Below are 22,682 nucleotides of genomic sequence, written 5' to 3'. Positions count from 1 at the left end.
GATTTAGAACTAATGATGTGCTGCACGCTTTTTTTTTACAAAATACTATGCAGCAGGTAGAAACTGAACAGACTGTAAGGTGTGAATATTTACAACAGAATTACACAGAAATTTAATAGTCTGTGTTAGTTGGTTGCAGAAGCAGCAGAAAAAAATCCATTGACGTTTCAGCTGCTGTTTGTGGGACAAAAAAAAAGCCTATGATCAAAGACCTTCGTAATCTCAAGCACCTTTATAGGAAAAAGTTTTGTTTAATTTCCAAAGATTGTAAAGTATGGTGAAAAAGCTGGTAGGTGTCGAGAGGTGATGGATAAACAGATGCTCTAGAATGATAAGATTTTGTATTGTTGACTGAAGCAAATCTCTGTTTCTCAGCTTCAGATTGAAACCGCCAACAGTTTTGGTGAATCCCTACAGAAGAAACTTCTGGACATTGAGGGGTTATATTCTAAGGTTCGGTCACGTTACACCTTTATTCAAGCTCTTGTAAGGCGTATCCGTGGTCTTCTAAGGATATCAAGGACCTAAAAGACTGATACGTGAAGCTTGCCCCTTGAAGCAGTGTACTTGGGCAGGCCTTCTGGATCATTGGATTTTATAGATGACTCATTTTCTAAAGAATGTCAAAAAAAAAAACCAACATTTTTGTTACCTTTTTTTTTTCTTATCCCTTTGGATCATTTTAGTGCATTCTTTCTTACTGCTCCCAACTTGAAAGGAAAAATAAAGAATCATTTTTAAGTGAGTTCTGATCAATATTAAGAACTAAAGCAAGAAAGAATTCAAATGGAGGACATAAAGGAAACAAAAGCTGTTCTGCGACTGCGATGATACTATACGTATGGATGCTCTCAGAGACAATGGAAAGGTTTGTCTGTTCATGCTGTTCTTGCTTCACACACGTTTAATGTGATCGGACTCTTTGATAAGGATTTTATGAGAAAGGTGATCATTTTTGCACTTTAAGCTGCTTGTTTATCTTTCCCGTTGCCCTGCCTTTTTTCAGCTGACACGGATACAAGCTTCCTCTCTTTGGAGAACTCTAGGTACAAGGAATAAAAAAGCATGGGGAAGGGCACAGAAGGTGACAGCCTTAGATTATGTTCTTACAGCTTGGAGAGCTATGGATTTCTTTGCTGCTGAGTACAAGACAGAATACAATGCTTGAAGAGGGAGCGGGCAGGTTTGAGTGGCAGATTGGTTCTGTAGTTAGAGATTATTCTCAGAAGAGATTTTCGCATCTCATTGTCTCTTATGTAAAACAAAACAGCATAACCACTGACTTCTGACGTGAGACTGGTTGGATTTCTTCCTACACTGTGCGTGCTCTTACAGCTCACTTCTTTACACGTGCCTTGTGGATGCCATCTCCTAAACTCCCACTACGTGGCGTTTCGCATTCTGAAGGATTTTATACCTCACAGAATTGATCTGTGCTGACTTTATCTTTTACGCAGGGCTGGTTGTGCCCTGCTGTCACATAAGGGCTATGAGCTGTTTAAGAACTGCTAGTTTTAATGACTCACAGAGCTACCCTTTGTCTGATGGCTCACAGCGGTTTTGTTTCTCAGCAGTGACAATCAGGAAGCACAGTATTTAATTAGAAGCCTGTACTATCTGAATCTGGGGCTTCAGACATCAGGGCAGCGCTGTGTGGAACGCCGTGTTTTGACGGGTTACGCTTCCACCGCCATTTTACACAGCGCGAGTCTCTGCCTTTCGTACCGCTGCTGCCGTGCAGCGAATCCCACAGCGACTCGGATCTTGTGTGTTTATCTGATCACAGCGGGAGCGATCAGCGCCGATACAGCCGCACTTGGAACGACAACTGCGCATGAGGGGCAGTGAGGGCGGGCTATGTGGGGGCGGGCTTAGGCCGCACCGCCCTCATTTCCGTATACGCCGCTTCCGCATCAGCAGATTCGTCATTTTTCCTCGTAGACCCGCTTGATTAATTTCATGTTATTTCTCCTCCCGTCCCGCGTATCTCTGTACCGAGAGGTTTAGAGTCGCCCTGCGCTCTGTTCCCCCTTCTTCCTTGGAGGCAGAGCCCGTCCCGCCCCGTGTCGAAACGGCGAAGCTGGGTGTGGGGGGGGGGCGCTTCCTTTACTCGCCGCGGCGTGCGACGTGGAGCTGCGGCGCTGACAGGAGCGGCAGGGCGGGCAGGGCGGGCAGGGCCCGGCGCAGCGGCTCGACATGGGTAAGGGCGGCGGGGCAGCAGGGCTGCGCGGTGTGCCGAGCTGTGCTTGTGGTGCCGAGGGAGGCGGAGACCCTGGGTGTGGGGGTTGGGCCATTCAGTGCGGGTCTGAGCTACGGACGTGGCGTTAGAGCGGTGCTTTCGCGTGGCGAAGTCCCGTGAGGGTGTAGGGAGCGGGGGAGGTGCGTGGCGCCGAGCGCTGGGGCCTTCCTGCCCATGGAGCCTTCCTGCCCATGGACATGACGGCGGTGGGTGCTCGGCAGCGCGACTCGGTGAGCGCCCGCAGAACTGCGCTTCGTTTGAGGGAACGAGAAGCGGGTGGTCCCGGGAGGCACCTTAGGGCTCAGGAGGAGGCCTTGCTTGCACCGCGGTGTCCTTGTGCGGTGGGGCTGTTGCGTTGAAAAGCGATGCAAACAAAGAAGGAGATGGCTCAGATTTTGGCAAGGGAGAAAAGGCAAGTGAGAAAACTAACCGCAATGAGGAAGCTTAATGCTGCTGCAAGCTTGATTTTGTCCGGGGAGATTTGTGATAAAATAATGGCATAAGAGCATGAGGGAAGGATGTGGTTCAGCACTCACAACTTGCCTTTTTTTGCCCCCTCTGAATGTGAGAGATGTGCCGTGCTGCTCAGTAAGCAGGACAGCCTCCGCTTTGCCAGCTGACGTGGAGGTGACTTTCTGTTCTGTTTTTTGTAGGGGGCTTTTTCTCCACCATCTTTTCCAGTCTGTTTGGAACACGAGAGATGAGGATTCTCATCCTGGGGCTGGATGGAGCTGGAAAAACAACCATCCTGTACAGGTTACAGGTTGGAGAAGTTGTTACCACCATTCCAAGTAAGCAGTCGATCCGTTACTAAACACAGCTGATTTGTGAGCTCTGGAATGCCAGCTTTATCAACTGAACTCACACGGGCTGACTTTGTAAACAAAAGCACTTTATATTGTTGCAGCCTGGCACTTACCTTTAAGAACTTTCTCACATGACGCTCTTGTGGTGTGCTATAGAGATACAGCAAATAAGGAATCTTTTATGCTACTCTACTGAATACAGAAAGTACTTGGCCTCAAGGTTATTACCACCATTGACAGCCTTTCCTAACTAGTAGCTGTGCTCTGTTGTGTTTTTTGGCTGCAAACATAGCACTGATGTGAATTCCAGAGTTGCTGTTATTATACATACCAGATTTTACATAGAACGGCGTCAGTGAATCACATCTATTTAATTTAAAGCTTGTGGCTTATGGGGAAATATTGGTGGTGGGTGGACTGTTGGGTTGGGTGAATTTGGAGGTTTTTTCCAACCTTGATGATTCAGTGATTCCCACTTCATGTTACTGACAAGGGCCTTATGTTTGTTATCTAAACACTTCTGTTTAGCACAGAAAACTACCCGCATTTCTTCTTGTCTTCTACATTCTGTAGAAAGCGTAGCAACTCGGTATGAGGTGTCACAGTAGGAGAGATGTACTTAAAATGCAACTAATTTCACCAGTTGTTTTAGTGTTCGTGCAGTCATACCTCCTTATAACAAACACCGAGGTTTGTGTGCTGAAGTTTTCTGCCTGAGATCATAGAATCATAGAATAGTTTGGGTTGAAAGGGACATTTAAGATCATCTACTTGCAACCCCCTGCTATAGACAGGGACATCCCCCTCGAGACCAGGTTGCTCAAAGCCCCATCCGGCCCGGCCTTGAGTGTTTCCAGGGAGGGGGCATCCACAGCTGTGGTGGGCAGCCTGTTCCTGTGTCTCACCACCCTCACAGTAAAGAATTTCTTCCTGATATCTAGTCTAAATTGTAGTGGAACGGGAACTAGATTGGGGTGTAACATGAAGGACAGGGCATGCTGGTTGTTGAATCCTTGCCACATCTCTTCCTCAATGGCAGCAGCAAACTGACTGACTTTGGTCAGGTCTTTTAGGCACTCCACGTTGGTTTGTTTTCCTGCTCTGCGTTTCTCTGTGGTGGCAGGGAAGGGAATGACAGCTGTATGTGCTGTAACTTTGCTGCCATCTTCCAGGTGTCATGATATGAAGTCTGCTGAGAAACAGCCTTTGCTGTGGTCTTTTGAGGCCACAGATCTGGTGCTGACATGTCGGATATGTTCCTTAATGTTCTACTGCTGTCAGTTGCATACTTGGTTATCAAAGCAAGCTGCTCCTTTAACTGCTGCTTTGTTTCCTTTGACACTTTCAGGCGCGTTTCTCTTCTTTTATAACAACTTCAGCATTTGTTGGTAGGTCTCCAGAATATGTTTATGATGCATTAATTTCAGCCATAAGCGCTTCAAGGGATGTGAGCATCGCTGTGTTGCTCATGAAATTTTTAGGCATCGTGATTTTAAACTAAATGTGTTTTTGGGGGGAAAAAAAACCCAAAGATCATCAGTAAAATGGTGTAACTTTGTTTCAGCAATTGGCTTCAATGTTGAAACAGTGACATACAAGAACCTGAAATTTCAAGTTTGGGACCTGGGAGGACAGACGAGCATCAGGTAACACCTGTCTGAAAATGAAAAGATGGCATTAAATTCCAGTAAAAAGTGCTTGCGGTATTAATGTTTTTGAGAGTGCAAAGCTGTAAGGTTATATTTGGACGTAGGCAACAATTGTTTTTGAGAAGTGAGCTTTGAGTTCAGTACTGAACCATCCCATGTGTAATTGTAATGCAGAACTCCTGTGTGCCCTCCTCAGGGTTACACTTTGAACACTACTCAGTAAGGGGCAGCGCTCGTTTCCTTTCCCTTTTCAGCTCCAGCTATCCTGAAAAAGATGGTTTGTTGTGACGCTCAGTAATTACGTACCAATATGAATGAGCTGTTTAAAACAACTCCTCTTAGTTTTTGCTGGTGATTATTTGTGCCACTCTGGTCCTTTTCATGACCTCATGATGATAAGTTCTTTCTATCATCTTTCATCCCAGAGACGGTTGTTACTTTTTCGCTATGTGGCTGTAGAGTGCTGCTAAACCTCCAGGGGCCTTTTTTGTCTTCTGCAGGCCATACTGGCGGTGTTACTATTCCAATACAGACGCAGTCATTTATGTGGTGGACAGCTGTGATCGAGACAGAATTGGCACTTCCAAATCAGAGCTTGTTGCTATGCTGGAGGTAAGAAAATGAGAATGATGGTCATATCAGTGAGATGAAGCTGCAGTTCTTGGAGCAGATGTGAAAACTTGCCTGTCCGCAAGAACAGCTGCTCAGTGCATCAGTGGTAGAAAATCAGGCCCTGAAGGAATTCCAGTGGTGTCATACTGGGTAGTGAAGCTGAGAAACGTGCCCAGAATGGTAATAAAGGGAAAATGTGTTAAGTGAAACTTTATTTTCCTTCCAAAAGCGCTGCAAGCTTTTTAATAGTATGCCTTGTTAAATCTGCCTCCTGTTTACAGAGCACTGTTACCTTATGAAATTTACCTTGTTTTGAAAGTGCTTCTGTGCCAAGTGAGAGCAATTGGTAGCGCACTCAAATGGGCAGACTGGAGGAGAGTCACGATAGGAGCTGCTTTTTGTCCTATGGGTTTTCTCTGCATAAATAAATGTAGTAAAAATCCTGGCAAACAATTTGGTGTGTGATTCCTGTTTCTTAGGAAGAAGAATTGAAGAAAGCCATTTTGGTGGTGTTTGCAAATAAGCAGGACATGGAACAGGCCATGACTCCCACAGAAATGGCAAACGCTCTGGGCTTACCAGCATTGAAGGACAGAAAATGGCAGATATTCAAAACCTCTGCAACTAAAGGCACCGGGCTGGATGAAGCAATGGAGTGGTGAGTAAAAAACTAATGATGTTATGTATGATATTAGCTTCATTAGTGAGGAGTCTTTTAACACATCTTTTGTAAAGAAGAAAGATGGAAAGTCTGATGTAAAAGCATTGTGCTATGAATTACAGGTCTGCAGAGCTTCCTTGGGACTTGTGAGAACAAGATGATTGTTTCAGGACTTGCCTGTTTGCTGTGCCTTCTAGCTAGGGCTGTATTGCTCTGGGCACTCATCTTAAAACAAGAGCCCACATGAGTAGAAAGGGCAGCTTACTACTCCTAGAGGTGTCCTGGCATGAAATGACTTTTCAATCAACTGCTTTACCCTTTTTCCTAGGTTGGTGGAAGCCTTGAAGAGTCGGCAGTGATACAAAGGATACAAAGCTGGCAATTGGGAAGAAGTTTCAGCTACGTCCAGCATCCTTTTCTGCAGTCAAGTATGGTCAGGCCACAAGTACTTGTAAATAGGGCAGGTTTGCATTTGGGTCGTGTAATGTGGGTGCCTCTCTTCAGATAGAAAACTGAACCAAGTGGATGTCTGTGTACATGATGATCTTTATTTTCTTTCTTTGTGTTTAAAGATGTGCTTAATGATTTATATGAAAGTTTTTCTGGAGGGCAAAGGGATTTATATATATATATATATTCTTTTTTTTCCATTCACTGGGTAGTTTGAAGTCGATGTGGTTAATCTATTTGTGTAATTGAAACACTAATAAAATCCACAATGATAGCTGTACTCAAAGGTGCGTTGCTTGCTTGCAGATGCAGTTGAGTTCAGCTGCAGCCAGTTATAGCAGACGCGTGGCTGAACATTGCAGGTTTCCTGAAGCTGACGCTGTTGTGCTTCAGCATCCCTCCGTGCAGGTATGCTGTTAGAATAAAGTACAACTGAGATAATACTGAACCTGTTTACATAGCATCACTTCTGCTTCTTCAGTAGCTGCCTTGATGTGGCACGGCAGTAACTCAACTCCCCCCTACCCTGAGCTGTTCTTTCTATACTCTGTGCTTAGCTGCAAGTGAGTCAGCTTTCTCCCTACAGCTGTGGAAGCTGAAAGACAAATCAAGGTCAATGCAGTCTGTTGTCTCCAGAAGGTAGGAGGGGCACAGGCATGAATGCAGTCATCACATAACCCAGCTTTTAACATGAAGTAAAATTCAGTGTAAAAAATCAGACTGCTTGTCCAGTGAATTGTACATGCTCCAATAAATACACAAGTTTGGGGGGGAAAAAACCAAACCCAACCCCCTTAAGCTTTACTAGAAAGCTTTTATTTAAGATCCCAGATGAAAAAGAAGGCATGGAAAAAATACAAATAAATACAGTTAAAATAGGTAGATTCTCTCTTTTTTTTCCTTCCCAACAGCGATGAGCTTGAAATTCATTTTTACAAATTAATCCTCCGGGAAGGAAAGGGCTTTTTCACTCCACCATTGCCAAGTCTTTCAGTGCGTGACCGCGATGTTTCTTGGCCTTGTAGCTGGGGCGCAAGAACTCTATTTTTCTCTTCCTGGTTTCTGCTTTATTCTTATGTCTCTTCAACTTCCTCCTTGCAGCAATGTCAGGGTTTGCCACAGTCTAGCGAGAAAGAATGCGTTTGTTTAGTTAAAACCAGAACCAGATGTCCCTAAGAAATGTGTGACCGACAGCCAGTGCACTACCTCTGAGGCTTCTCAGAACTGGGGGTCTTTGGGCTGCTGGAGCCACGTTTATTACTGCTCTTCAGGTAACCTACACAGCAGCGCTCTGGGGTTGGTCAAAACCTGCCCACAAATTTTACCTTCAATAAAACTACAGTGTCAGAGAACACCCCGAGTTGGAGGAGCCCACAGAGATGATGGAGTCCAGGTTCTGCACAAGGCCACCCTACAAACCCCTTGGTCTGGGAGCGTTCTCCAAGTGCTCCTTGAACTCTGTGCAGGGCTGTGACCACTGTCCCAGGGAGACTGTTGCGGTGCCTCATCTCTCACTACTTTCTTGTTTTCAATTCACAAACTACCCTAATTCAAGTGAAGTTATTCTTTATGCTCACCTCCCTGCTCAGCTCTCAAGACTTTAGAAAAGCCCTGTTTTCCCAGAAGAGGAAGCAGAATAGACGTACCTGCAAAGCCCTCTGCTTTTTCCTCAGAGCTCTTTTCTGATTGGCCTGTTTCTGCACTGAAGAGAAGGCGAGCGAAAAAGCCTCCAGACCCACTAATTTCTTGAGCAGTTCTATAATTTCTTGGGAAAGGTTCTTCAGCGTCGGATCTAAAATGACAACATAAACCAGCTTAATCCTTTCAGCATATGAAGCAAAAGCCAAGAACCCAACAGGGGATTACCTGTTCCTAAAAACGTTCCTACTGATGGATCTTGCCCAGTGTTTCCATAGGCACAGCCCCAAAGACAGAAACAGAATCACCAAGGTTGGATAAGGCCTCCAAGATGATCCAGTCCAACCATCCACCTACCACCACCATTTCCCCCCTGCCCATGTCCCTCAGTACTGCATCCACATGGTTCTTGAGCACGTCTATTTCTCAACAGAGGAAAAGGTCGACAGGAGGTGTTGGTGATGAAGGGTATCGCTTACCTTGTTCTGCATAGGTGCTGTTCAGCTCCCTGTACAGAGGAGTGAGGACTGTTGGAAGGTACGGCTTGATTCTGTCTTTCCCCAGGTCCACTGAGATTGCACCGAGGAACTTAAAGATGCAGCTCCTCTGAAAATGAGCGCATGGAACATGAAAGCAGGTAAGAAAGAAACTGCCTAACTGAGCGGCTACAAGAACACTGTGCATTGTATCTTAGTGCACAAGGTGTTTCGGATAGCTGTCAGGAAGTTACTGCTGGCGTAAGGCCTTAGTACAGCCAAGTACAGCTTTCAGATGAGACACAGCCCCGTGGGACCTGTGAATGTGCGACATGGACATTCTCCATCAGCACCCACTACTCCTCACCTCAGCACCAGTTCCCAACAGCCTCTGGTAGCAAAGAGTCCATGCAAGTGTTTGCTGCATCAAACCGCCAGTTAAATCTTGTTCTCACCTTTAATGGGACCTTGGGGGAATACGCTGCTTCTCGCTTTGCTATGATTGACAGCTTCTTCATCAGCCATATCAACGTGGCTGGCCGGCCCTTCTCTTCTGCATCTTCTCCCTCTCCTTGAGCAGAAACATCTTTCTCTTCCTCATCTTCAGAAGCCTCCTGCTCTTCCACCTCACAGCCAAGTTCTTCAGTCTGTTCACCATCCTCTGAGGGAGGTGCTAGCAAGTAAATAACTTTGGCAACAAACAGCAAATTCTTTATAACCTGAAATGTGCAAACAGAGCAGGCAGTCACTGGGGGTTCCAACAAACAAGCAGCCAGGACCTCAGTGCTGCAGCAGGGAGACAGCACCAGAGATCTGGCTGCTGGTTCCAGGGTCTGATAGCCCTTCTCTAGACTACACTGTACAGAGCCAAACTGTCCTGGGCAAGGGCTGGACAGAAGGGACCCCCATCCTGCTCTGCATGGTGCCCAAAATGTTTGTCCCCCCCACCCTCACCGTTCCAGCAGACTGACACCAGAGCCCTGAGCAGCACTTCTGTCCTGACCAGGAGGTGACACTGCCTCATGTGCTCCCCTCCCAGTCCTGCTGCTTTTACCTGCTCTCCCAGAGACTGGTCCAGGAACTTGGAGTGCAGCTGATGGCAGAACGCAAACACAAGATCCTTCACCTGGTGGGACAAAACAGGGAAGGAACTGTCACAGAAGATGCCAGCAGCAGAACCCTGCAGCAGTTGTGTGGTCACCAAAAGTGGTTCAGTGAGGCCAGTGAACTGGCTCAGCACGTTTGCCCGTATCTTGCAGTCCTGAAGGGAATCTGTGTTGCTCAGAATAAGACCCCAGAGAAGCCCCCTCCCCCCAGCAAAGACACCTGCTCAAATGCTTCCAGTGATCAGGATTAGGCAGCGGGCAGAAGCGACTACGACACGTGCACACCTAACTACTGAAGGTATTTTTGTGTCCCAAACAGAAACAGGTGTGGGCACAGGGGAAGGAGCAGCACGGACACAATCACCTTTCTATCCAGTTCGGCAGTCAGGAAGAATGTGGATGCAGACATCTCTGCTGATGGCTTTTTCCTCTTCGCTGCCTGCCTTTCCTTCCACTTGGCAACAAGGTCTTCTGGCTTGTGGGATGCAAAGAGCAAACCGAAGATCTGAGTGGCTGTCAGCCATACCCAGCTGTGAGGATGCCATAGGTGAGACTGGACATGATCTAGGGGAGAGAAAACCTCTTTCAGTACAGGAGCTGGGCTGGCAAGAGCAGAAAAAGCACCTGTCCCTCCTAGTGCTACCACAGCATCTACTGCAGTAAAACGGGGGAGGAAACAATATGCTTAGAACATAAAATTGTTCCTAGGATCTCTGCCGAGCCAAAGCAAACCCAGGACTTGCCAGGGTTAACTTGTCTCTCATTGAGGGCACCTGGCAGGCTGAAGGCAGAACCCAGCCAGAAACACTCCTGCTATCAGCAAATAAAGCAACTGAAAACAAGTCGACACAATGACAGTAAGGCAGCCTGACATTGTAGAATCTCTCTCATACGGAAATCATTGGAATCAGATGATCTCTGGGCCTTATCATGCTGGCAGGCACACAGTGTTTACAGTGCCATTACCACACGTCATTGCTGGCTGTGGGAATGATCTCATGAGAGGAATCTCTTCCTGGAAGGACTGAAAGTTTCCATCAAAGAGGCTGTAATTATTGCCAAACATGCCATCATTCGCAAGTGTTTGCTCTTGGGATGATAGGAAACACTTCCCAGCAACTGAGACAGATGGCGTATTGTTTTCATCAGCTACATAACCTTCCCCATTAAAATCTACTCTTGCTGCCCAGCAGCTGCCACGTATGAGCATTCTGCAGCACGTGAGCCTTGTGTGCCAGCATCTACTTCTCTCACACCCTTGAGGTGTGAAGAAACCCGAGGCACTCCAAGAATCTTCCCTGTAACACAGACATCATAACTCTCCACACTCACCCCAGATCCGGCTGACAATGTCTGCGTGCTTGGTTAGCTGAATCAAGCTGCACTCCGAGATCAGCTTTGTCACCAGCACAAGGAAGCTGAACAGGAGCCTGTCTGCAGCCTTCTCCTCCTCCTCCTCAGTTATCTGAGAAAATCAGTAGACCAGAAATGCGCTTGAGAGGGTGTGAAGACAATGTTTATTTCCCTACTGGGTACACTTTAGATCAGCACCACAAGAAAGCAGGTGACCGACCTGTACCCAATTCCTATCATCAGCTGAAGGGAAGAAGCTCCATTAGAGCAATGCTGTGCTCAACTGCGTGCCCGACTTGACTGCCTGCAGTCCCAGCTGGCGGGATGCAGCCAGCCCATGCCTCTCCCACAGTGCAGCACGTGGGGTGATCATGGGACATTTCTCATCACTGCAGATATTTTCATCTGCCAATCTCCACACCCCTGTGGCTCTCCTCCCTTGTTCAGCTTGCTTTCCAGGCACATCAATAGCACACATGGCAGCTCCCTGAGTGTCTGGGATCCCTTTGGGAGTGGCACATGCCATGCAGGATCTGAGGCAGCCTTGTCATTCTGAGTTAATTGTGTACACAAAAATAACCAACCATCAAACAACAAACCATGGTCTGAAATACACGAAGGGAATCCCTCAGAAAGTTGAAGTTGTAGGCAACACTGAACAACGGCAGTCAGTCACAAGCAATTCACTTCTGACCTCCCACGTTTACACTGATCTCTGTATCTAGCAGACATTTCCCAGCTAAACAGTTATCAGCATGATGCAAGGCCGTTTCCAAACTGGAGATTCCAAGCCATCCCAGTGCTATATACGCATTCTGCCATCCTTTCCTCCATCCCTTCTCCCCTGCCACCACAGCAAAGACCATGCAAGCAGGGAAAGCTGCCTGGACATAAACAGTGCTACAGGCCCTCAAGTTGTGCCAGGGGAGGTTCAGGATGGATATTAAGAACAATTTATTCTCAGAGCGGTGCTGCACTGGAACAGTCTGCTCAGGAGGTTGGTGGAGTCCCCGTCCCTGGAGGAGCTCAAGATAAGGGTAGATGTGGCACTGAGGGCCGTGGGCAGTGGGCATGGTGGGGATGGGCTGGTGGTTGGACTGGGTGATCTTAGAGGTCTTTTGTTCCCTTAATGGTTCTGTGATTCCATGCACCAGTTCAAACAGGCTAAAAATCCAACAGCCCATGACTCGAGGGTTGTCTCAAGAACCCCTTCCACACACAGAAATCCTGACAGAGGCTGACAAGGAGTAAAGCACCTGCTGGTTACACAGCATGGCTGCAGGAAGGCCAAGGGGCTTTGCAAAGCTCCTTTGCTCCTTGTGCTGTGATACATCACATGAAATTTGGGCCTACAAGCAAAGTATGGTTTCCCCTTCAGGACAGGTGTGTGTACTTTATCTATTTCCTCAGTCCCAAACAGCAGCACCAAAGGTTAAATCTCTCCTACACTTCTTCCTTTCTTCCATTTCCCTTCCCCAGAAGGAAGTGGCAGTATGACAGTATGACTTACCTCTTCAAACTGAACTGGGTTGATTTCTTTCTCAACTAAGGTGAGGACAGATTCAAGGCGCCGCTCAAACATGACTCCCTCCACTTCCACGAACAAGCCACATGCCTGGGCAGCCAGCCTCCGGTGTGAGCTCTGCCAACAGAAAGAACACCACCCCCATTACCTCTACATCATCGAATCCTCCAGCTCCCACAAGTGAGTAGCAACGACTTTTACCTGCAGCAATGGCATTTTAAGAGAGGTAGATTTTCCGACTACTATTGGAATAGGAGATGCTGCCAGCTAGAGACACAAGCACCTGGCAGGACACATTATCCTGGGGAAGGCACCCTACAACTAAATGCCAAAGGACTGTTTCCAGCCCAGTTCCCAGCTGCAGAGCGCTGGAGGCAACTCTGCATTCATTGATTCCTCACAATACCATGAGCAGCTTGAAGCTATAAATCAGAACTGAATGCAACAGAGATGGCAAGAAGGAAGTATTGAAGAACAATTGCTCCACCAGTGCAAAGGGAAAGAAATGGAGTCGTACTGGAGAACAGCTGAACAGCCAGGCATCCAGATCAAAATGGGAGATAGGTAAGATGATGTCTGCCACCCTCCAGCTGCTGGCCACAATATGAAGCAAGCCTTAGCAAAAGACAGCAGGATGGTCAATTAGTGGGATCAGAACAGCTAGAAGGAATTTACTCAAATATTAAACCTCAGCAAAGGCTCTTATGGCAAAACACCTGTCCTAGGTGGGACTGTTTGAATGCAGGCAATGCAGTCAGGAGATTTGACAGCTGATCTTGATCTACAGCAGCAGCAGCTCTCTGCATTTGCTCAGCTACACAAACCTTTATCATTTCTCCCTCTCTTCCTGCTAACAAGAAGCATGTTAATGAGCACAACTCTAAAGAGCTTTTCTTCTATGCTTTCTCCTGCTCATACTCCTTTCCTAAAACTCTAACTCAGACTTAACTGAAGCCATCAATGCACCACACCTGACACGTGCAATCGCACTTGCCTTAATCTTACTCAGTCCCCAAAGTCTAGACTCAGTCAACAAAAAGAGCACGGAATGAATACCTTCTTGCTGTGAAACCACTCTGTGACCAGTGAAAACAGCAGATCTTGTTTATTGTTGTTTATCTTACTGAGCAGAGACTTGCACGTCAAAGCCGCCATCTTTTTGCACTTGGCCGAGTCATCATTTATCATCATCATACACAAGGAGATGAAAAACAGCCCGCAGTATTTGTGGAGAAGCTCCTGGAAAGAAACAACCATTAGTCAGTGACACATCCCTAAGGAGCTTCTGGCATTTAAAGGGGGAAAGAGGGATATTTGCAGCACAGCCCTGAGTAGGGTTCAAGTCAAGGCAGGTGAACTAACACAGAGGACAGCCCAGCTGCCGATGCAGGCAGGGAATGCACAGCAACCCCCTCCATCCCTTGACTTGCTAACGTGTCCCTGGGACAGGAACTTGAGTGTCAGACCTTTAAGGGCCTTTTCATAACTAGCCTGCATTGAGAAATGGGCATACGTCTCTAAGCACTGTCAGGCCCAAGGGCTATTCTCTTGCAGAGAAAGCAGAGCTTTGTTGCCCTACATGGTTGCTGGGAACTGAGCTGAGGTACTAAAACTAACCAAGGGTAGAGAGGCACAGCTCACTGCACTCAGTTTCTCTTCCTTCCTCCCAAACTCTTGCTTGACTGCACTTCTCTCAGCCTCCATTACTCTCAAGTCAAGCTCCAGCTGCAAAGCATCGGGGTAGCTTAGCATTTTGTGCACATTACCCTGCATAGATGCAGTTAATATTTAACTGTCATTTGGATTCACCCTACCAAGAAACCCTTTCTCTCCAGTCAGGCCAACAAAACCAGTATTTCACATCACATTCTGATGCATAAATCTGCATCACATTCATCCAAGCTCCTGCTAACAGAGCTTTACTTTACTTGCAGACTGAGCACATTAGATCCAGAAGCAATGAGGACTTTCCAGCATGTTATTTCTCTTCTGAAGCAAAGCCGGCTTTTTGGAGATAAGTGAACATTCACTTGCAGTAGAAGTTAATACGAAATACCAAGTGCTTCCCAAATAAACTGCTCTAAAACCACTGTTACTGCAAGCAGCTGGAAGGAATCAACTGCCTGATGCACAGTACCAAGAGGTGGTCGTTACCTGTGGGAACATGTCAAGGAGGTACACAATCATCTCCAGAGCAGACTCTCTTCCAGTTTCGTACTCATAGCTGCAAGGAAATGGTTAAAACTTAGGGCTGGGCTGGCACTCCATGAAGTTACTAAGGATTTACAAGAACGGCCAGTGCCAGTAACACATGCTGACACGGATCTTTTTCCAGCAGCTCCCTGACCTGATCTAATGCTTAGGAGAAGAGAAGCAAACAGGCCATTCAGCTTCTCCTGCTACAGAATGGGCACAGTCACAGAGAGGCGAGTCAGGGCTCCAGCCAACCTGTGCCACAACAGCACTGTGCTGTGGTGCTGAGGGCACAGCAAACTGCTGTCACCTCAAGTGAGGGAGGGGTCATGCCCAGAAGGAGCCTTCAGGCACACACACTGTTCCTGCTGAGACAATTGCCAAGGGACAGCAGCCACACAAATGCACTTTCCCGTGCCCTTTCTGGATTTTCTAGTTCACCTGGTTCACAAGTGGTGCAACCAGTGATGGCAGTAGGCAGACAACTGCACCTCTGCTCACACAGGTGAAGAACAAAACAAAAAACAGCTGGGAAAGGGAGAAGATAAAACTGCTTCATTTCTCCAACATCCACCTCAGAAAACACTGGAAGTGCTTTAGAGGTGCGAAAATCAGAAGTCTAGTGCAGCCACTCCTCTTCATCAACAGCATACAAAAAGGATGATGCTGAAATCACACTTAAAGCACCAAGGTTGTGTACTGAGGGAAAGAGAAGTGGAGAACAGAAACTCACTCCAGCTGTGCGAGCATGAAATCCAAATTGGGTTTCAGCTTCTCACCAAGAGGGTAGTCCAAAATATACTTCAAGTAAATCTGGAAAACAACACAACACAACAGAGAGGAGTTACAAGAAACACCTGGACAAGCTTGTTAAAAGGAAATAAGGAATAAACAGTTATGGATCAGAATGACAATGAGAATAAACCCTTCCATCCTCCTGAAAGCACTAGTTCCTAATTCCATAAGGGGTGAAATTCCATGCCTAGAACTGGATCTGCATCTGACATCCTCGGAGTATGACTGTGCCTTGCCCAGGCTTCTGTTAACAGAAGTTCAGCATTCTTCATAATTCATCTGCTAACTGTGGAGCTGTGTTTGGCCATGCACAGCTCCTGCTGCATCTGTATCCCAGTGCTTGAAATGAAGCAACCGATTCCATCTTTTGGTTTCTTTTAGCTGTTTTTAGCTTAGAAAGAAACAGTGGGAAGGAATCGTGGTTTGCTAAGGCACACCTGAGAGATGGGATGGCCTCACAGAGCCCTCCAGCCCATTACTGCTGAAAATAACACGGACTTCTCTTGGTACCCACCTGCCTGCACTGGACTCGCACTGGCTCACTCTGGCCTGTGATGGCAAGCTGGGCAACCTTCTGCATCACATCATCGATCTCAGGGACAATCAGCTTCCTGGATAAAATAGCCTGAAAATGTGAAAGCACAGCTGGAGTCACATTGATTTGTTTGCAGTGTGAGAAGTAGTCTTAGAACCAGTGCTTACATCGGTATCAAGTGATAGCATAACACTGACATATCTTCAAACAACACACAAGAAAAAGTGAAAAAAGTTGGCTTTAAGTTGCACCAGGGGAGGCTCAGGATGGATATAAGGAACAATTTCTTCTCTTTACTAAAAGCGGTGCTGCGGTGGCACAGGCTGCCCAGGGAGGTGGTGCAGTCACCGTCCCTGGAGGTGTTCCAGAGCCGTGTGGATGCGGCACTGAGGACATGGTCAGTGGGCATGGTGGGGCTGGTGGTTGGAATAGATGCTCTTAGAGGTCTTTTCCAACCTTAATGATTCTGTGATTCTATCAAACAGCCTCCCAAACGATTCTGAACAGAGGCTGTAAGTCAAACAGAAAAGCTCTGCTGCTTTTCCTTTCCACCCCCCCACCCCGATTTTCCTTTTCTGTAACAGAGAAACTCAGTGGTACTCTGCAGACTGTTCCGATACGAGATCTTACAAACATCCACCAAAATGTAATCACTACCATTCCAGTGCTTCACAAAATCCATACACTTTGCTCCACAGAAATACCTTTAGAAGGCCAAACGCAGTGGCTTGCCGTGATGAATCGTAAATATCCTCTTCAGCAAAGCCAAGCAGCACTTGGAGCTGTTTGCTTGTTATTTGGCTCTTTGCATTCTTCACAAGTATTGTTACAGACTGCAAAATCAAATTGCGCATTGTCAATACACATACAGCTCCATAAAATAAAACCCCACACCAAAACCTGACTGTTAATAGCATCTGGGTTTGACAGAACAAACTGCTGCTCTCAAACGTGCAGCTAAAACTGTTTCCAGTGCTGTTTTCATTGCTTTCAGATGGCAATTTTGAGGTGAAAACTGAACACAAGCAAATATACACAAATGCAGTCCTTGAAATGAGTGGGGATGCTCACTGATGTGGGCCACAATGCAGGAACACAGACTGGAAGAGGACAAAATCCTTCTGGCACTGGGGCTCTCACTATCCCTTATGATTGCAAAGCTGCAATTAATTCAGCAGTACATCAAGAAAACACATAAAGGAAGATGGTGCACACAATAACAGCAGTTACTACTGCAATTAATTGCCCCCTTACAATTGCCTTACTTCTGTGACAGTTCATTCCAATGAATCATGGCAAGAGCAGGCTGCTCAAGCTCAAAACTGATGCCTCTCTAAAGATGGGGTGGTAACACTTTACAATCATAGGAAAGAAAGAAGGCAAATCTGCTGCTGTAAAACACCACCCCTCAGCTCCAAGCTGAGTGTAGCTTCAAAGGATAGTTTTCTGCACTGCAGGAAGACTCAGGGCAAGAGCCCATTTCCCACTGCCTTGTGGTCTCCAGACTAACTCTCCAGGACCAGCTACTGGAGGGACGTGCAGTGGAAAAAGTCTTGTTCTACAGAACTAATTCTATAGGAGAGGTGAGCAGACCTCACTCTGACTTACTTTGAAACAGTTCACAACCAAGTGGAAATTCTGGCCTTTGGCTACTCCTGTCTTGGCAAATTCTTTCAGCAAAAGGAAAAGCTGCTTGATTAGAGACTCCAGATTTGTATTGATAGAAGGCAGAGGGAACTTTAAAATCCATACTAAGGACTGCAGAGCACCAGTTATCACCTGTAAGAAAGAGCAGAAATCAGCATGGGCACAAGAGGTGGATCAAAAGAAAACAGCCGTTCTGTGCAGCTGCGGGATCTCAGGAACCTCCTCACAGATGACCTGTGAAGTCCTTGTATGAACATGCTTCTGGAGAACTTGCCCATATTTGAACTAGCAGTTCTAGAAGCAGAACATTCAGTTCCATCTGCCACAATCTCTCCTAACTGTTGGGATAGCTTGTTCTCAGACAACATAACTGCACACCTATGAAATTATGCTTGAAAACAGAATGCCCCTCTGTGTTTTGGCAGATCTACAGCAAGATGACATTTGTGGGCAGGACCCTTTTTAGCTGAAGAGACCGGTTCCATCGCAGAACCATACCTTGACATCCGTGGATTTCAGGCAGTCTATGAGTAGCTGAACAAAAGGGTCTAGCATTTCCAAAACATGTTCATCAGAAGAATTTACTTTGGATCTCTTCAGGCTCATGTGTAGCAGCTAGCACGGAAAACAAAATACATTCATCTCAAAGTTAGGCTGGAACCCAAGTTGAAGTAAAGTCCCATGATGGTTTGGGTTATTGTAGAATTCATGCTTATTAAAATATCTGTAACAGGCTGAGCTCTCGAAGAGGCATCACTGGAGTTACCACATGCAAAACAAAGTTAAGGCAAATGGCTATACTGTTAACAATATGTATTCAGAATACCTTCTTTTGGATACTCTTAAACAAAAATATTGGTTTCGTAGCTTTCTCTTCCCCTCAGAGGAGATCCTTACCCGAAGTCCTGATTCAACCAAGATGTATGTATTGGTCCTTCTGCTGACAGGGGCTTTCTGTCCTCCTCTCGTTGGTGTGGGTTGGAGCAGCAGGCAGCTCTCTGGTTGCAGCCGAGGATCAGGAGGAGGGGCAACTTTTGCTCTGAATAGAAGGCATATGGCAAAGGTGAAAATTCATACTGCAGCCCTTCCACAAGAAGTTTGCTGCAGAGAGAGTTGGAGTGTGCTCAAAGCCACACAGCAAGTAAAAGCAGGGCTGTGAATGCAATGAAATAAACTGAACTTGAGAGCGATAGGAGAGACGGGACACTCAGACATAAGAACAATGTCACTATTGCAATGATAATAAATGCACACTGATTTGTGTAACATTCCCACTTCTTCCACTCAGTGAACAGACAGAACTTTGGTAGCTCCTTCTACTGCATGGTTTCCTGACAAGTTGCTGGGATTTCTGATAGCTTTTAAAAACTGCAAACAACTGTCAGATCCAGGACCCCAATCACCTCTTATATGCTAGTTTGTAGCTCCCTCCCTTATCATCATCACCTGTACCTTAACTGAAACACACAGATCATCTTATCAGATGGTGAAAGAGCATTACTCCAGAGCACTTAAAAGAATAGATTCCCATTAGTGCAGGAAAGGATAACTTTCGTTTCCAAGCTTTCCCCTCCTCCTCTGGCTGCCCAAATTATTTGTTTATACCAAAAAGCAAGGACATATGAATGGAAGGAAACCCTCATCTATTTGGTTTGAGAGCTGCAAGCAAACCTCCCAAGTGATAAACAGAGCAGCTGGATAACATCTTGGAACTCACTTGGCCTTCTCAGTGAGCAGAGGCAAATTTTCACTGATAAGACCATGGCTGAGGAGGAGGAGAGATTCCGCATTCATGTCTGAGTTGAAGATCAGCCCTGCCATGATATGACGCAGAGCCTCATGCACCTTCCGGACTATCTTCAAGCTCACAGTGCTCTCCAGAATCTGCAAAGATAGAACCATGAGAATCAGGAGCACAATGATCTGACATCAGAAATCACAGGAAAAGACAGAACGATTCCTCCAACATGACCTGCCTTAAGCCCCCAGCTCTCCCATCACCTCAACTCTGCCCCACCATCCCTCCCTCTTTACTCTCCAGCCCCTCCTCAGACTCCAACCAGTTCACCTGTCACCACCAAGACACTCCAGACCTCTTGAGTGAATGGGGTCCATTTCTGCATAAACTTGTACCCAACTCAAAAAGCTGCATCTCTGTAAAGGCAATTACTGCTCACAGACAGAGATCCGATACATTTTGATGTGCTGCCTCCCAAAAGAAAATAGGGAGCCATAGTGGGTTCATGCAGATAGCCATCCACAAGCTCTCGAGTTTCTTCAGATCATACAGAATTGAGAGTGCACAGAGTAAAGCAAGGCTCTGGCTGCCTTTTCTTACCTCTTTCAGTGGCAGAATAAGTTTAGTCACCTGGCCCTTTCCTATGTATTTTCCAAGAATTTCATAGGAATCGTAACTCTTGTTCTTGCGTGCTTCCATGACCTTGGAGACAATTCCCTTTACTTCCTTCTCTTCAGCTACATCCCCGAACAGCTCTTGGTTGAAAATCTTTGGAAAGCAGCCCAAAGAAATCAAAGAGAAAAGCAGAAAAACAAAGCAAGATTCTTCCATTAGGAGCAGAACCACGCTATTTTTCCCCAGCTGCAGAAAACTCCATTCTTCAGGTTCCCCACAAATCACGCCCACCTTTCCCTTGTTTACGTAAGACATCCCAGGCTGAACATAGCAGGTGGGGAAGCTGCTTTCACAACCCTCTGTGGTATTTTGATAGAAATAGTGGGTTTCTGGTCAAATCAAGCTGACCATTCAGAAACACTTCAACAGGCTGAAGCAACGGGCAGAGAGGAACTTCTTAAAATACAACAGAAAAGTGCAAGTGAGGAGGAATAACCCCACTGAATAGACGTCTGTCATTCTATTGCTCAGCCATTTAGGCCACAGGGAAACACATTTAAGTGTCTTAATCTTGAATCAACCCCCTCTCAAGATGCAGGGCTCAGGGGACAGCCCCAGAAGTGCTCGCTCTGCTCTTCTACCACAGGCATGCTCATGCCCTGTTTGCCATCAAGTCTGAGGCAATCTACACACAACCTTCTCCTCTTAGATTCTCCCCCAAGCATTTCATGATGCTACTTCCTTCAGTCTTTAATAACTTTTACCTCAATCAGGATGTCTAAGCAGGGGTCCAAATCACCAGCACTCAGCCTGGTAGTAAGACCCTTCAGTAGCAGGTTCACAGTGAAAGTCAGCACATGGACCTAGAGAAGAAGAGAACAGATCAGGTTTCCAACCCTCTGCATGGGCTTCTTATGTTACTGGATAGCTGGACTCCTGTATGGAGACATCACAACTCATGCAATACAATAGAGCTCTTGCTACAGGAAAGAATACTGAGAGGACAGGAATCCTCATAACAGGCCACAGGAAAAGGACCTCTGCCCCTCCACACACTGGCAAAGGGTTGGAATTCTTTCCCCAGTGCTTTTAGAACTATTTTTAGACTGTCCTAATCAGTGCTTTCACTGTTATAGTCAATAGAATCTCTCACTTTTCCAATGTGCTCGTTCATGTCAGAAATTACTCTTGCCAAAAAAACAATGTATGAAGAGGAAAGATGAGTTAAGAGCTAGGGTCTTGGCTCTGTAAGTAAGCAGCAAGAGTTCAGTTAATATCACTACATATTGTCTACATAGTCTCCAAGGCAATTCACCTCAGATGATGCTTGGCCCTAATGAACTTACTGCAAAGATTCCCAATAATTTTACTGGAACCGGAAATTCATTCTTCAACTCCACACCTCAAACTCTTCACTGAGAAAATGGAGATCTTCTCTTCTTCCCTGTTTAGACTGCAAGTTCTTTGGGTACAGATCCTCAAGTCAACATGCACTTATATGCTACTTGAAATAACAAAGACTGCACACGCACACGCACACATACACGCACACACACACACACACACACAAAACCCCACCCCAGCATTACCTGGTACCCATGGGTGAGAGTTGATTGCATCTCTTTTAAAACATACAGAAGGTATTGCACTCCCAACACTTCCATGATTTTAGTGAGGGTGTTACGAGCAACATCTCGGATTTCCTGAAATCTGTTCCTCAGAAACGAGCAGACCTTCAGGAGGATGCTGGAAGCAGAGACAGGCAGCTCAGTTCAGCCCCTAAACACCGTAGAACTAATCATACTACTAGCCAAGGAGGTGGCTTTCAGGGATGTTTTTATAAGCTCAAAGTCAACCTCAAAGAAAGGCTTTACAGTCACATACAGATCTACTGTCCTTCAAAAAACATTTTGTCCTTTCTGTATGCTACTCTTTCTTCAGCTCTGCCATTCCTACCTCTGCACTCTGCCTCACAGCTCCGCTCTTATTTAAGGATTTACCAAGTCCCTTTTAAACTCTGCAGAACTCAAACACAAGGGGAAACATATCTAGGAAAATGCTTTTCCAAATAAAAAGAATGTATGGCCTGTCAGGATATCCATCCAGGATTTAGCCACGTGTATAACCACAGCCTAGTAAACATGCTTGCTCTGATTCCCAACAAAATGAGTGGTATTCAAAGAGCTTCCCCAGGACCTACCTTGGCAGGTTGGCTTCCATCACTTCTTGGGGAAGACACTGCATCACCCTGACCATTGCAAAAGCTAAAGGCACACGGACTACCTCGTCATCATTCACAACACTGGATTTCACAAGCTTGTGTTCTTCATCTCTTTTAACCTTTTAAGAGAGAGCAAGACACAATGCAAGTTAAATATAAAGAAGCATAATGAACAGTTTAAATAAAAGGCCTTCTTTTCCTCAGCAAAACACAAGAAGAGACCAATGCTGCAAGCTGATTTCCAGTGCTAACTAAATGACAAACGTAGGCAGCTAAAGGATGGGTAAGATGAATCCCTTTCTATGAGGAAAGCTGGGTGCTAATAAGTGGCTGAGAAATTTTCAAGAGGCTGCACTAAGTGAACTGTTTGACACCTAAACCGACCAGTGGGTTTGTCAGCAATCTTGATGTCACATCAAATGG

The 22,682-nt window shown here is 46.1% G+C and overlaps 3 protein-coding genes across 3 annotated transcripts in view; 2 read left to right on the top strand and 1 right to left on the bottom strand.

Annotated features, from left to right (window-relative positions):
* The window catches only part of NUP205 (nucleoporin 205), a 44,315-nt gene extending 43,027 nt beyond the window's left edge, over positions 1-1,288 (top strand). The window contains exon 43 of the mRNA XM_072327207.1: positions 376-1,288. Coding sequence (XP_072183308.1) covers positions 376-528 — 153 coding nt within the window. The 3' untranslated portion in view covers positions 529-1,288. The remainder of the gene's footprint in view (positions 1-375) is intronic.
* Positions 1,289-1,924: 636 nt separating this feature from the next.
* On the top strand, positions 1,925-6,697 carry ARL1 (ARF like GTPase 1). The gene is made up of 6 exons (XM_072327208.1): positions 1,925-2,200; positions 2,893-3,030; positions 4,610-4,691; positions 5,195-5,306; positions 5,786-5,964; positions 6,296-6,697. Exons 1-6 carry the CDS (start codon positions 2,197-2,199, stop codon positions 6,324-6,326), a joined length of 546 nt encoding a protein of 181 aa, XP_072183309.1. The 5' UTR covers positions 1,925-2,196; the 3' UTR covers positions 6,327-6,697.
* A 516-nt stretch (positions 6,698-7,213) lies between these two features.
* UTP20 (UTP20 small subunit processome component) overlaps positions 7,214-22,682 on the bottom strand; it is a 56,510-nt gene continuing 41,041 nt past the window's right edge. The window contains exons 42-62 of the mRNA XM_072327206.1: positions 22,239-22,378; positions 21,628-21,784; positions 20,803-20,901; positions 20,024-20,191; positions 19,403-19,569; positions 18,583-18,724; positions 18,184-18,300; positions 17,647-17,817; positions 16,743-16,871; positions 16,018-16,128; positions 15,442-15,521; positions 14,670-14,739; positions 13,572-13,754; positions 12,501-12,632; positions 10,970-11,102; positions 10,002-10,201; positions 9,586-9,657; positions 8,987-9,250; positions 8,535-8,661; positions 8,064-8,209; positions 7,214-7,540 (exon numbers count right to left, since the gene is read on the bottom strand). Of these exons, the coding sequence (XP_072183307.1) occupies positions 7,385-7,540; positions 8,064-8,209; positions 8,535-8,661; positions 8,987-9,250; positions 9,586-9,657; positions 10,002-10,201; positions 10,970-11,102; positions 12,501-12,632; positions 13,572-13,754; positions 14,670-14,739; positions 15,442-15,521; positions 16,018-16,128; positions 16,743-16,871; positions 17,647-17,817; positions 18,184-18,300; positions 18,583-18,724; positions 19,403-19,569; positions 20,024-20,191; positions 20,803-20,901; positions 21,628-21,784; positions 22,239-22,378 (2,964 nt within the window). The 3' untranslated portion in view covers positions 7,214-7,384. The remainder of the gene's footprint in view (positions 7,541-8,063; positions 8,210-8,534; positions 8,662-8,986; positions 9,251-9,585; positions 9,658-10,001; positions 10,202-10,969; positions 11,103-12,500; positions 12,633-13,571; positions 13,755-14,669; positions 14,740-15,441; positions 15,522-16,017; positions 16,129-16,742; positions 16,872-17,646; positions 17,818-18,183; positions 18,301-18,582; positions 18,725-19,402; positions 19,570-20,023; positions 20,192-20,802; positions 20,902-21,627; positions 21,785-22,238; positions 22,379-22,682) is intronic.

Source organism: Excalfactoria chinensis, chromosome 1 (assembly GCF_039878825.1).
Source record: "Excalfactoria chinensis isolate bCotChi1 chromosome 1, bCotChi1.hap2, whole genome shotgun sequence".
In the NCBI taxonomy this organism is placed as follows: domain Eukaryota; kingdom Metazoa; phylum Chordata; class Aves; order Galliformes; family Phasianidae; genus Excalfactoria; species Excalfactoria chinensis.
Note: the sequence above shows the minus strand (reverse complement) of the source record. Positions and strands in the feature narration are given on the sequence as shown.

Excerpts from the sequence above, each read along its gene's own strand:
- ARL1 (XM_072327208.1), top strand. Across the intron at positions 5,307-5,785 it reads AGCTTGTTGCTATGCTGGAG|GAAGAAGAATTGAAGAAAGC; the intron begins GTAAGAAAATGA and ends CCTGTTTCTTAG. Across the intron at positions 5,965-6,295 it reads CTGGATGAAGCAATGGAGTG|GTTGGTGGAAGCCTTGAAGA; the intron begins GTGAGTAAAAAA and ends CCTTTTTCCTAG.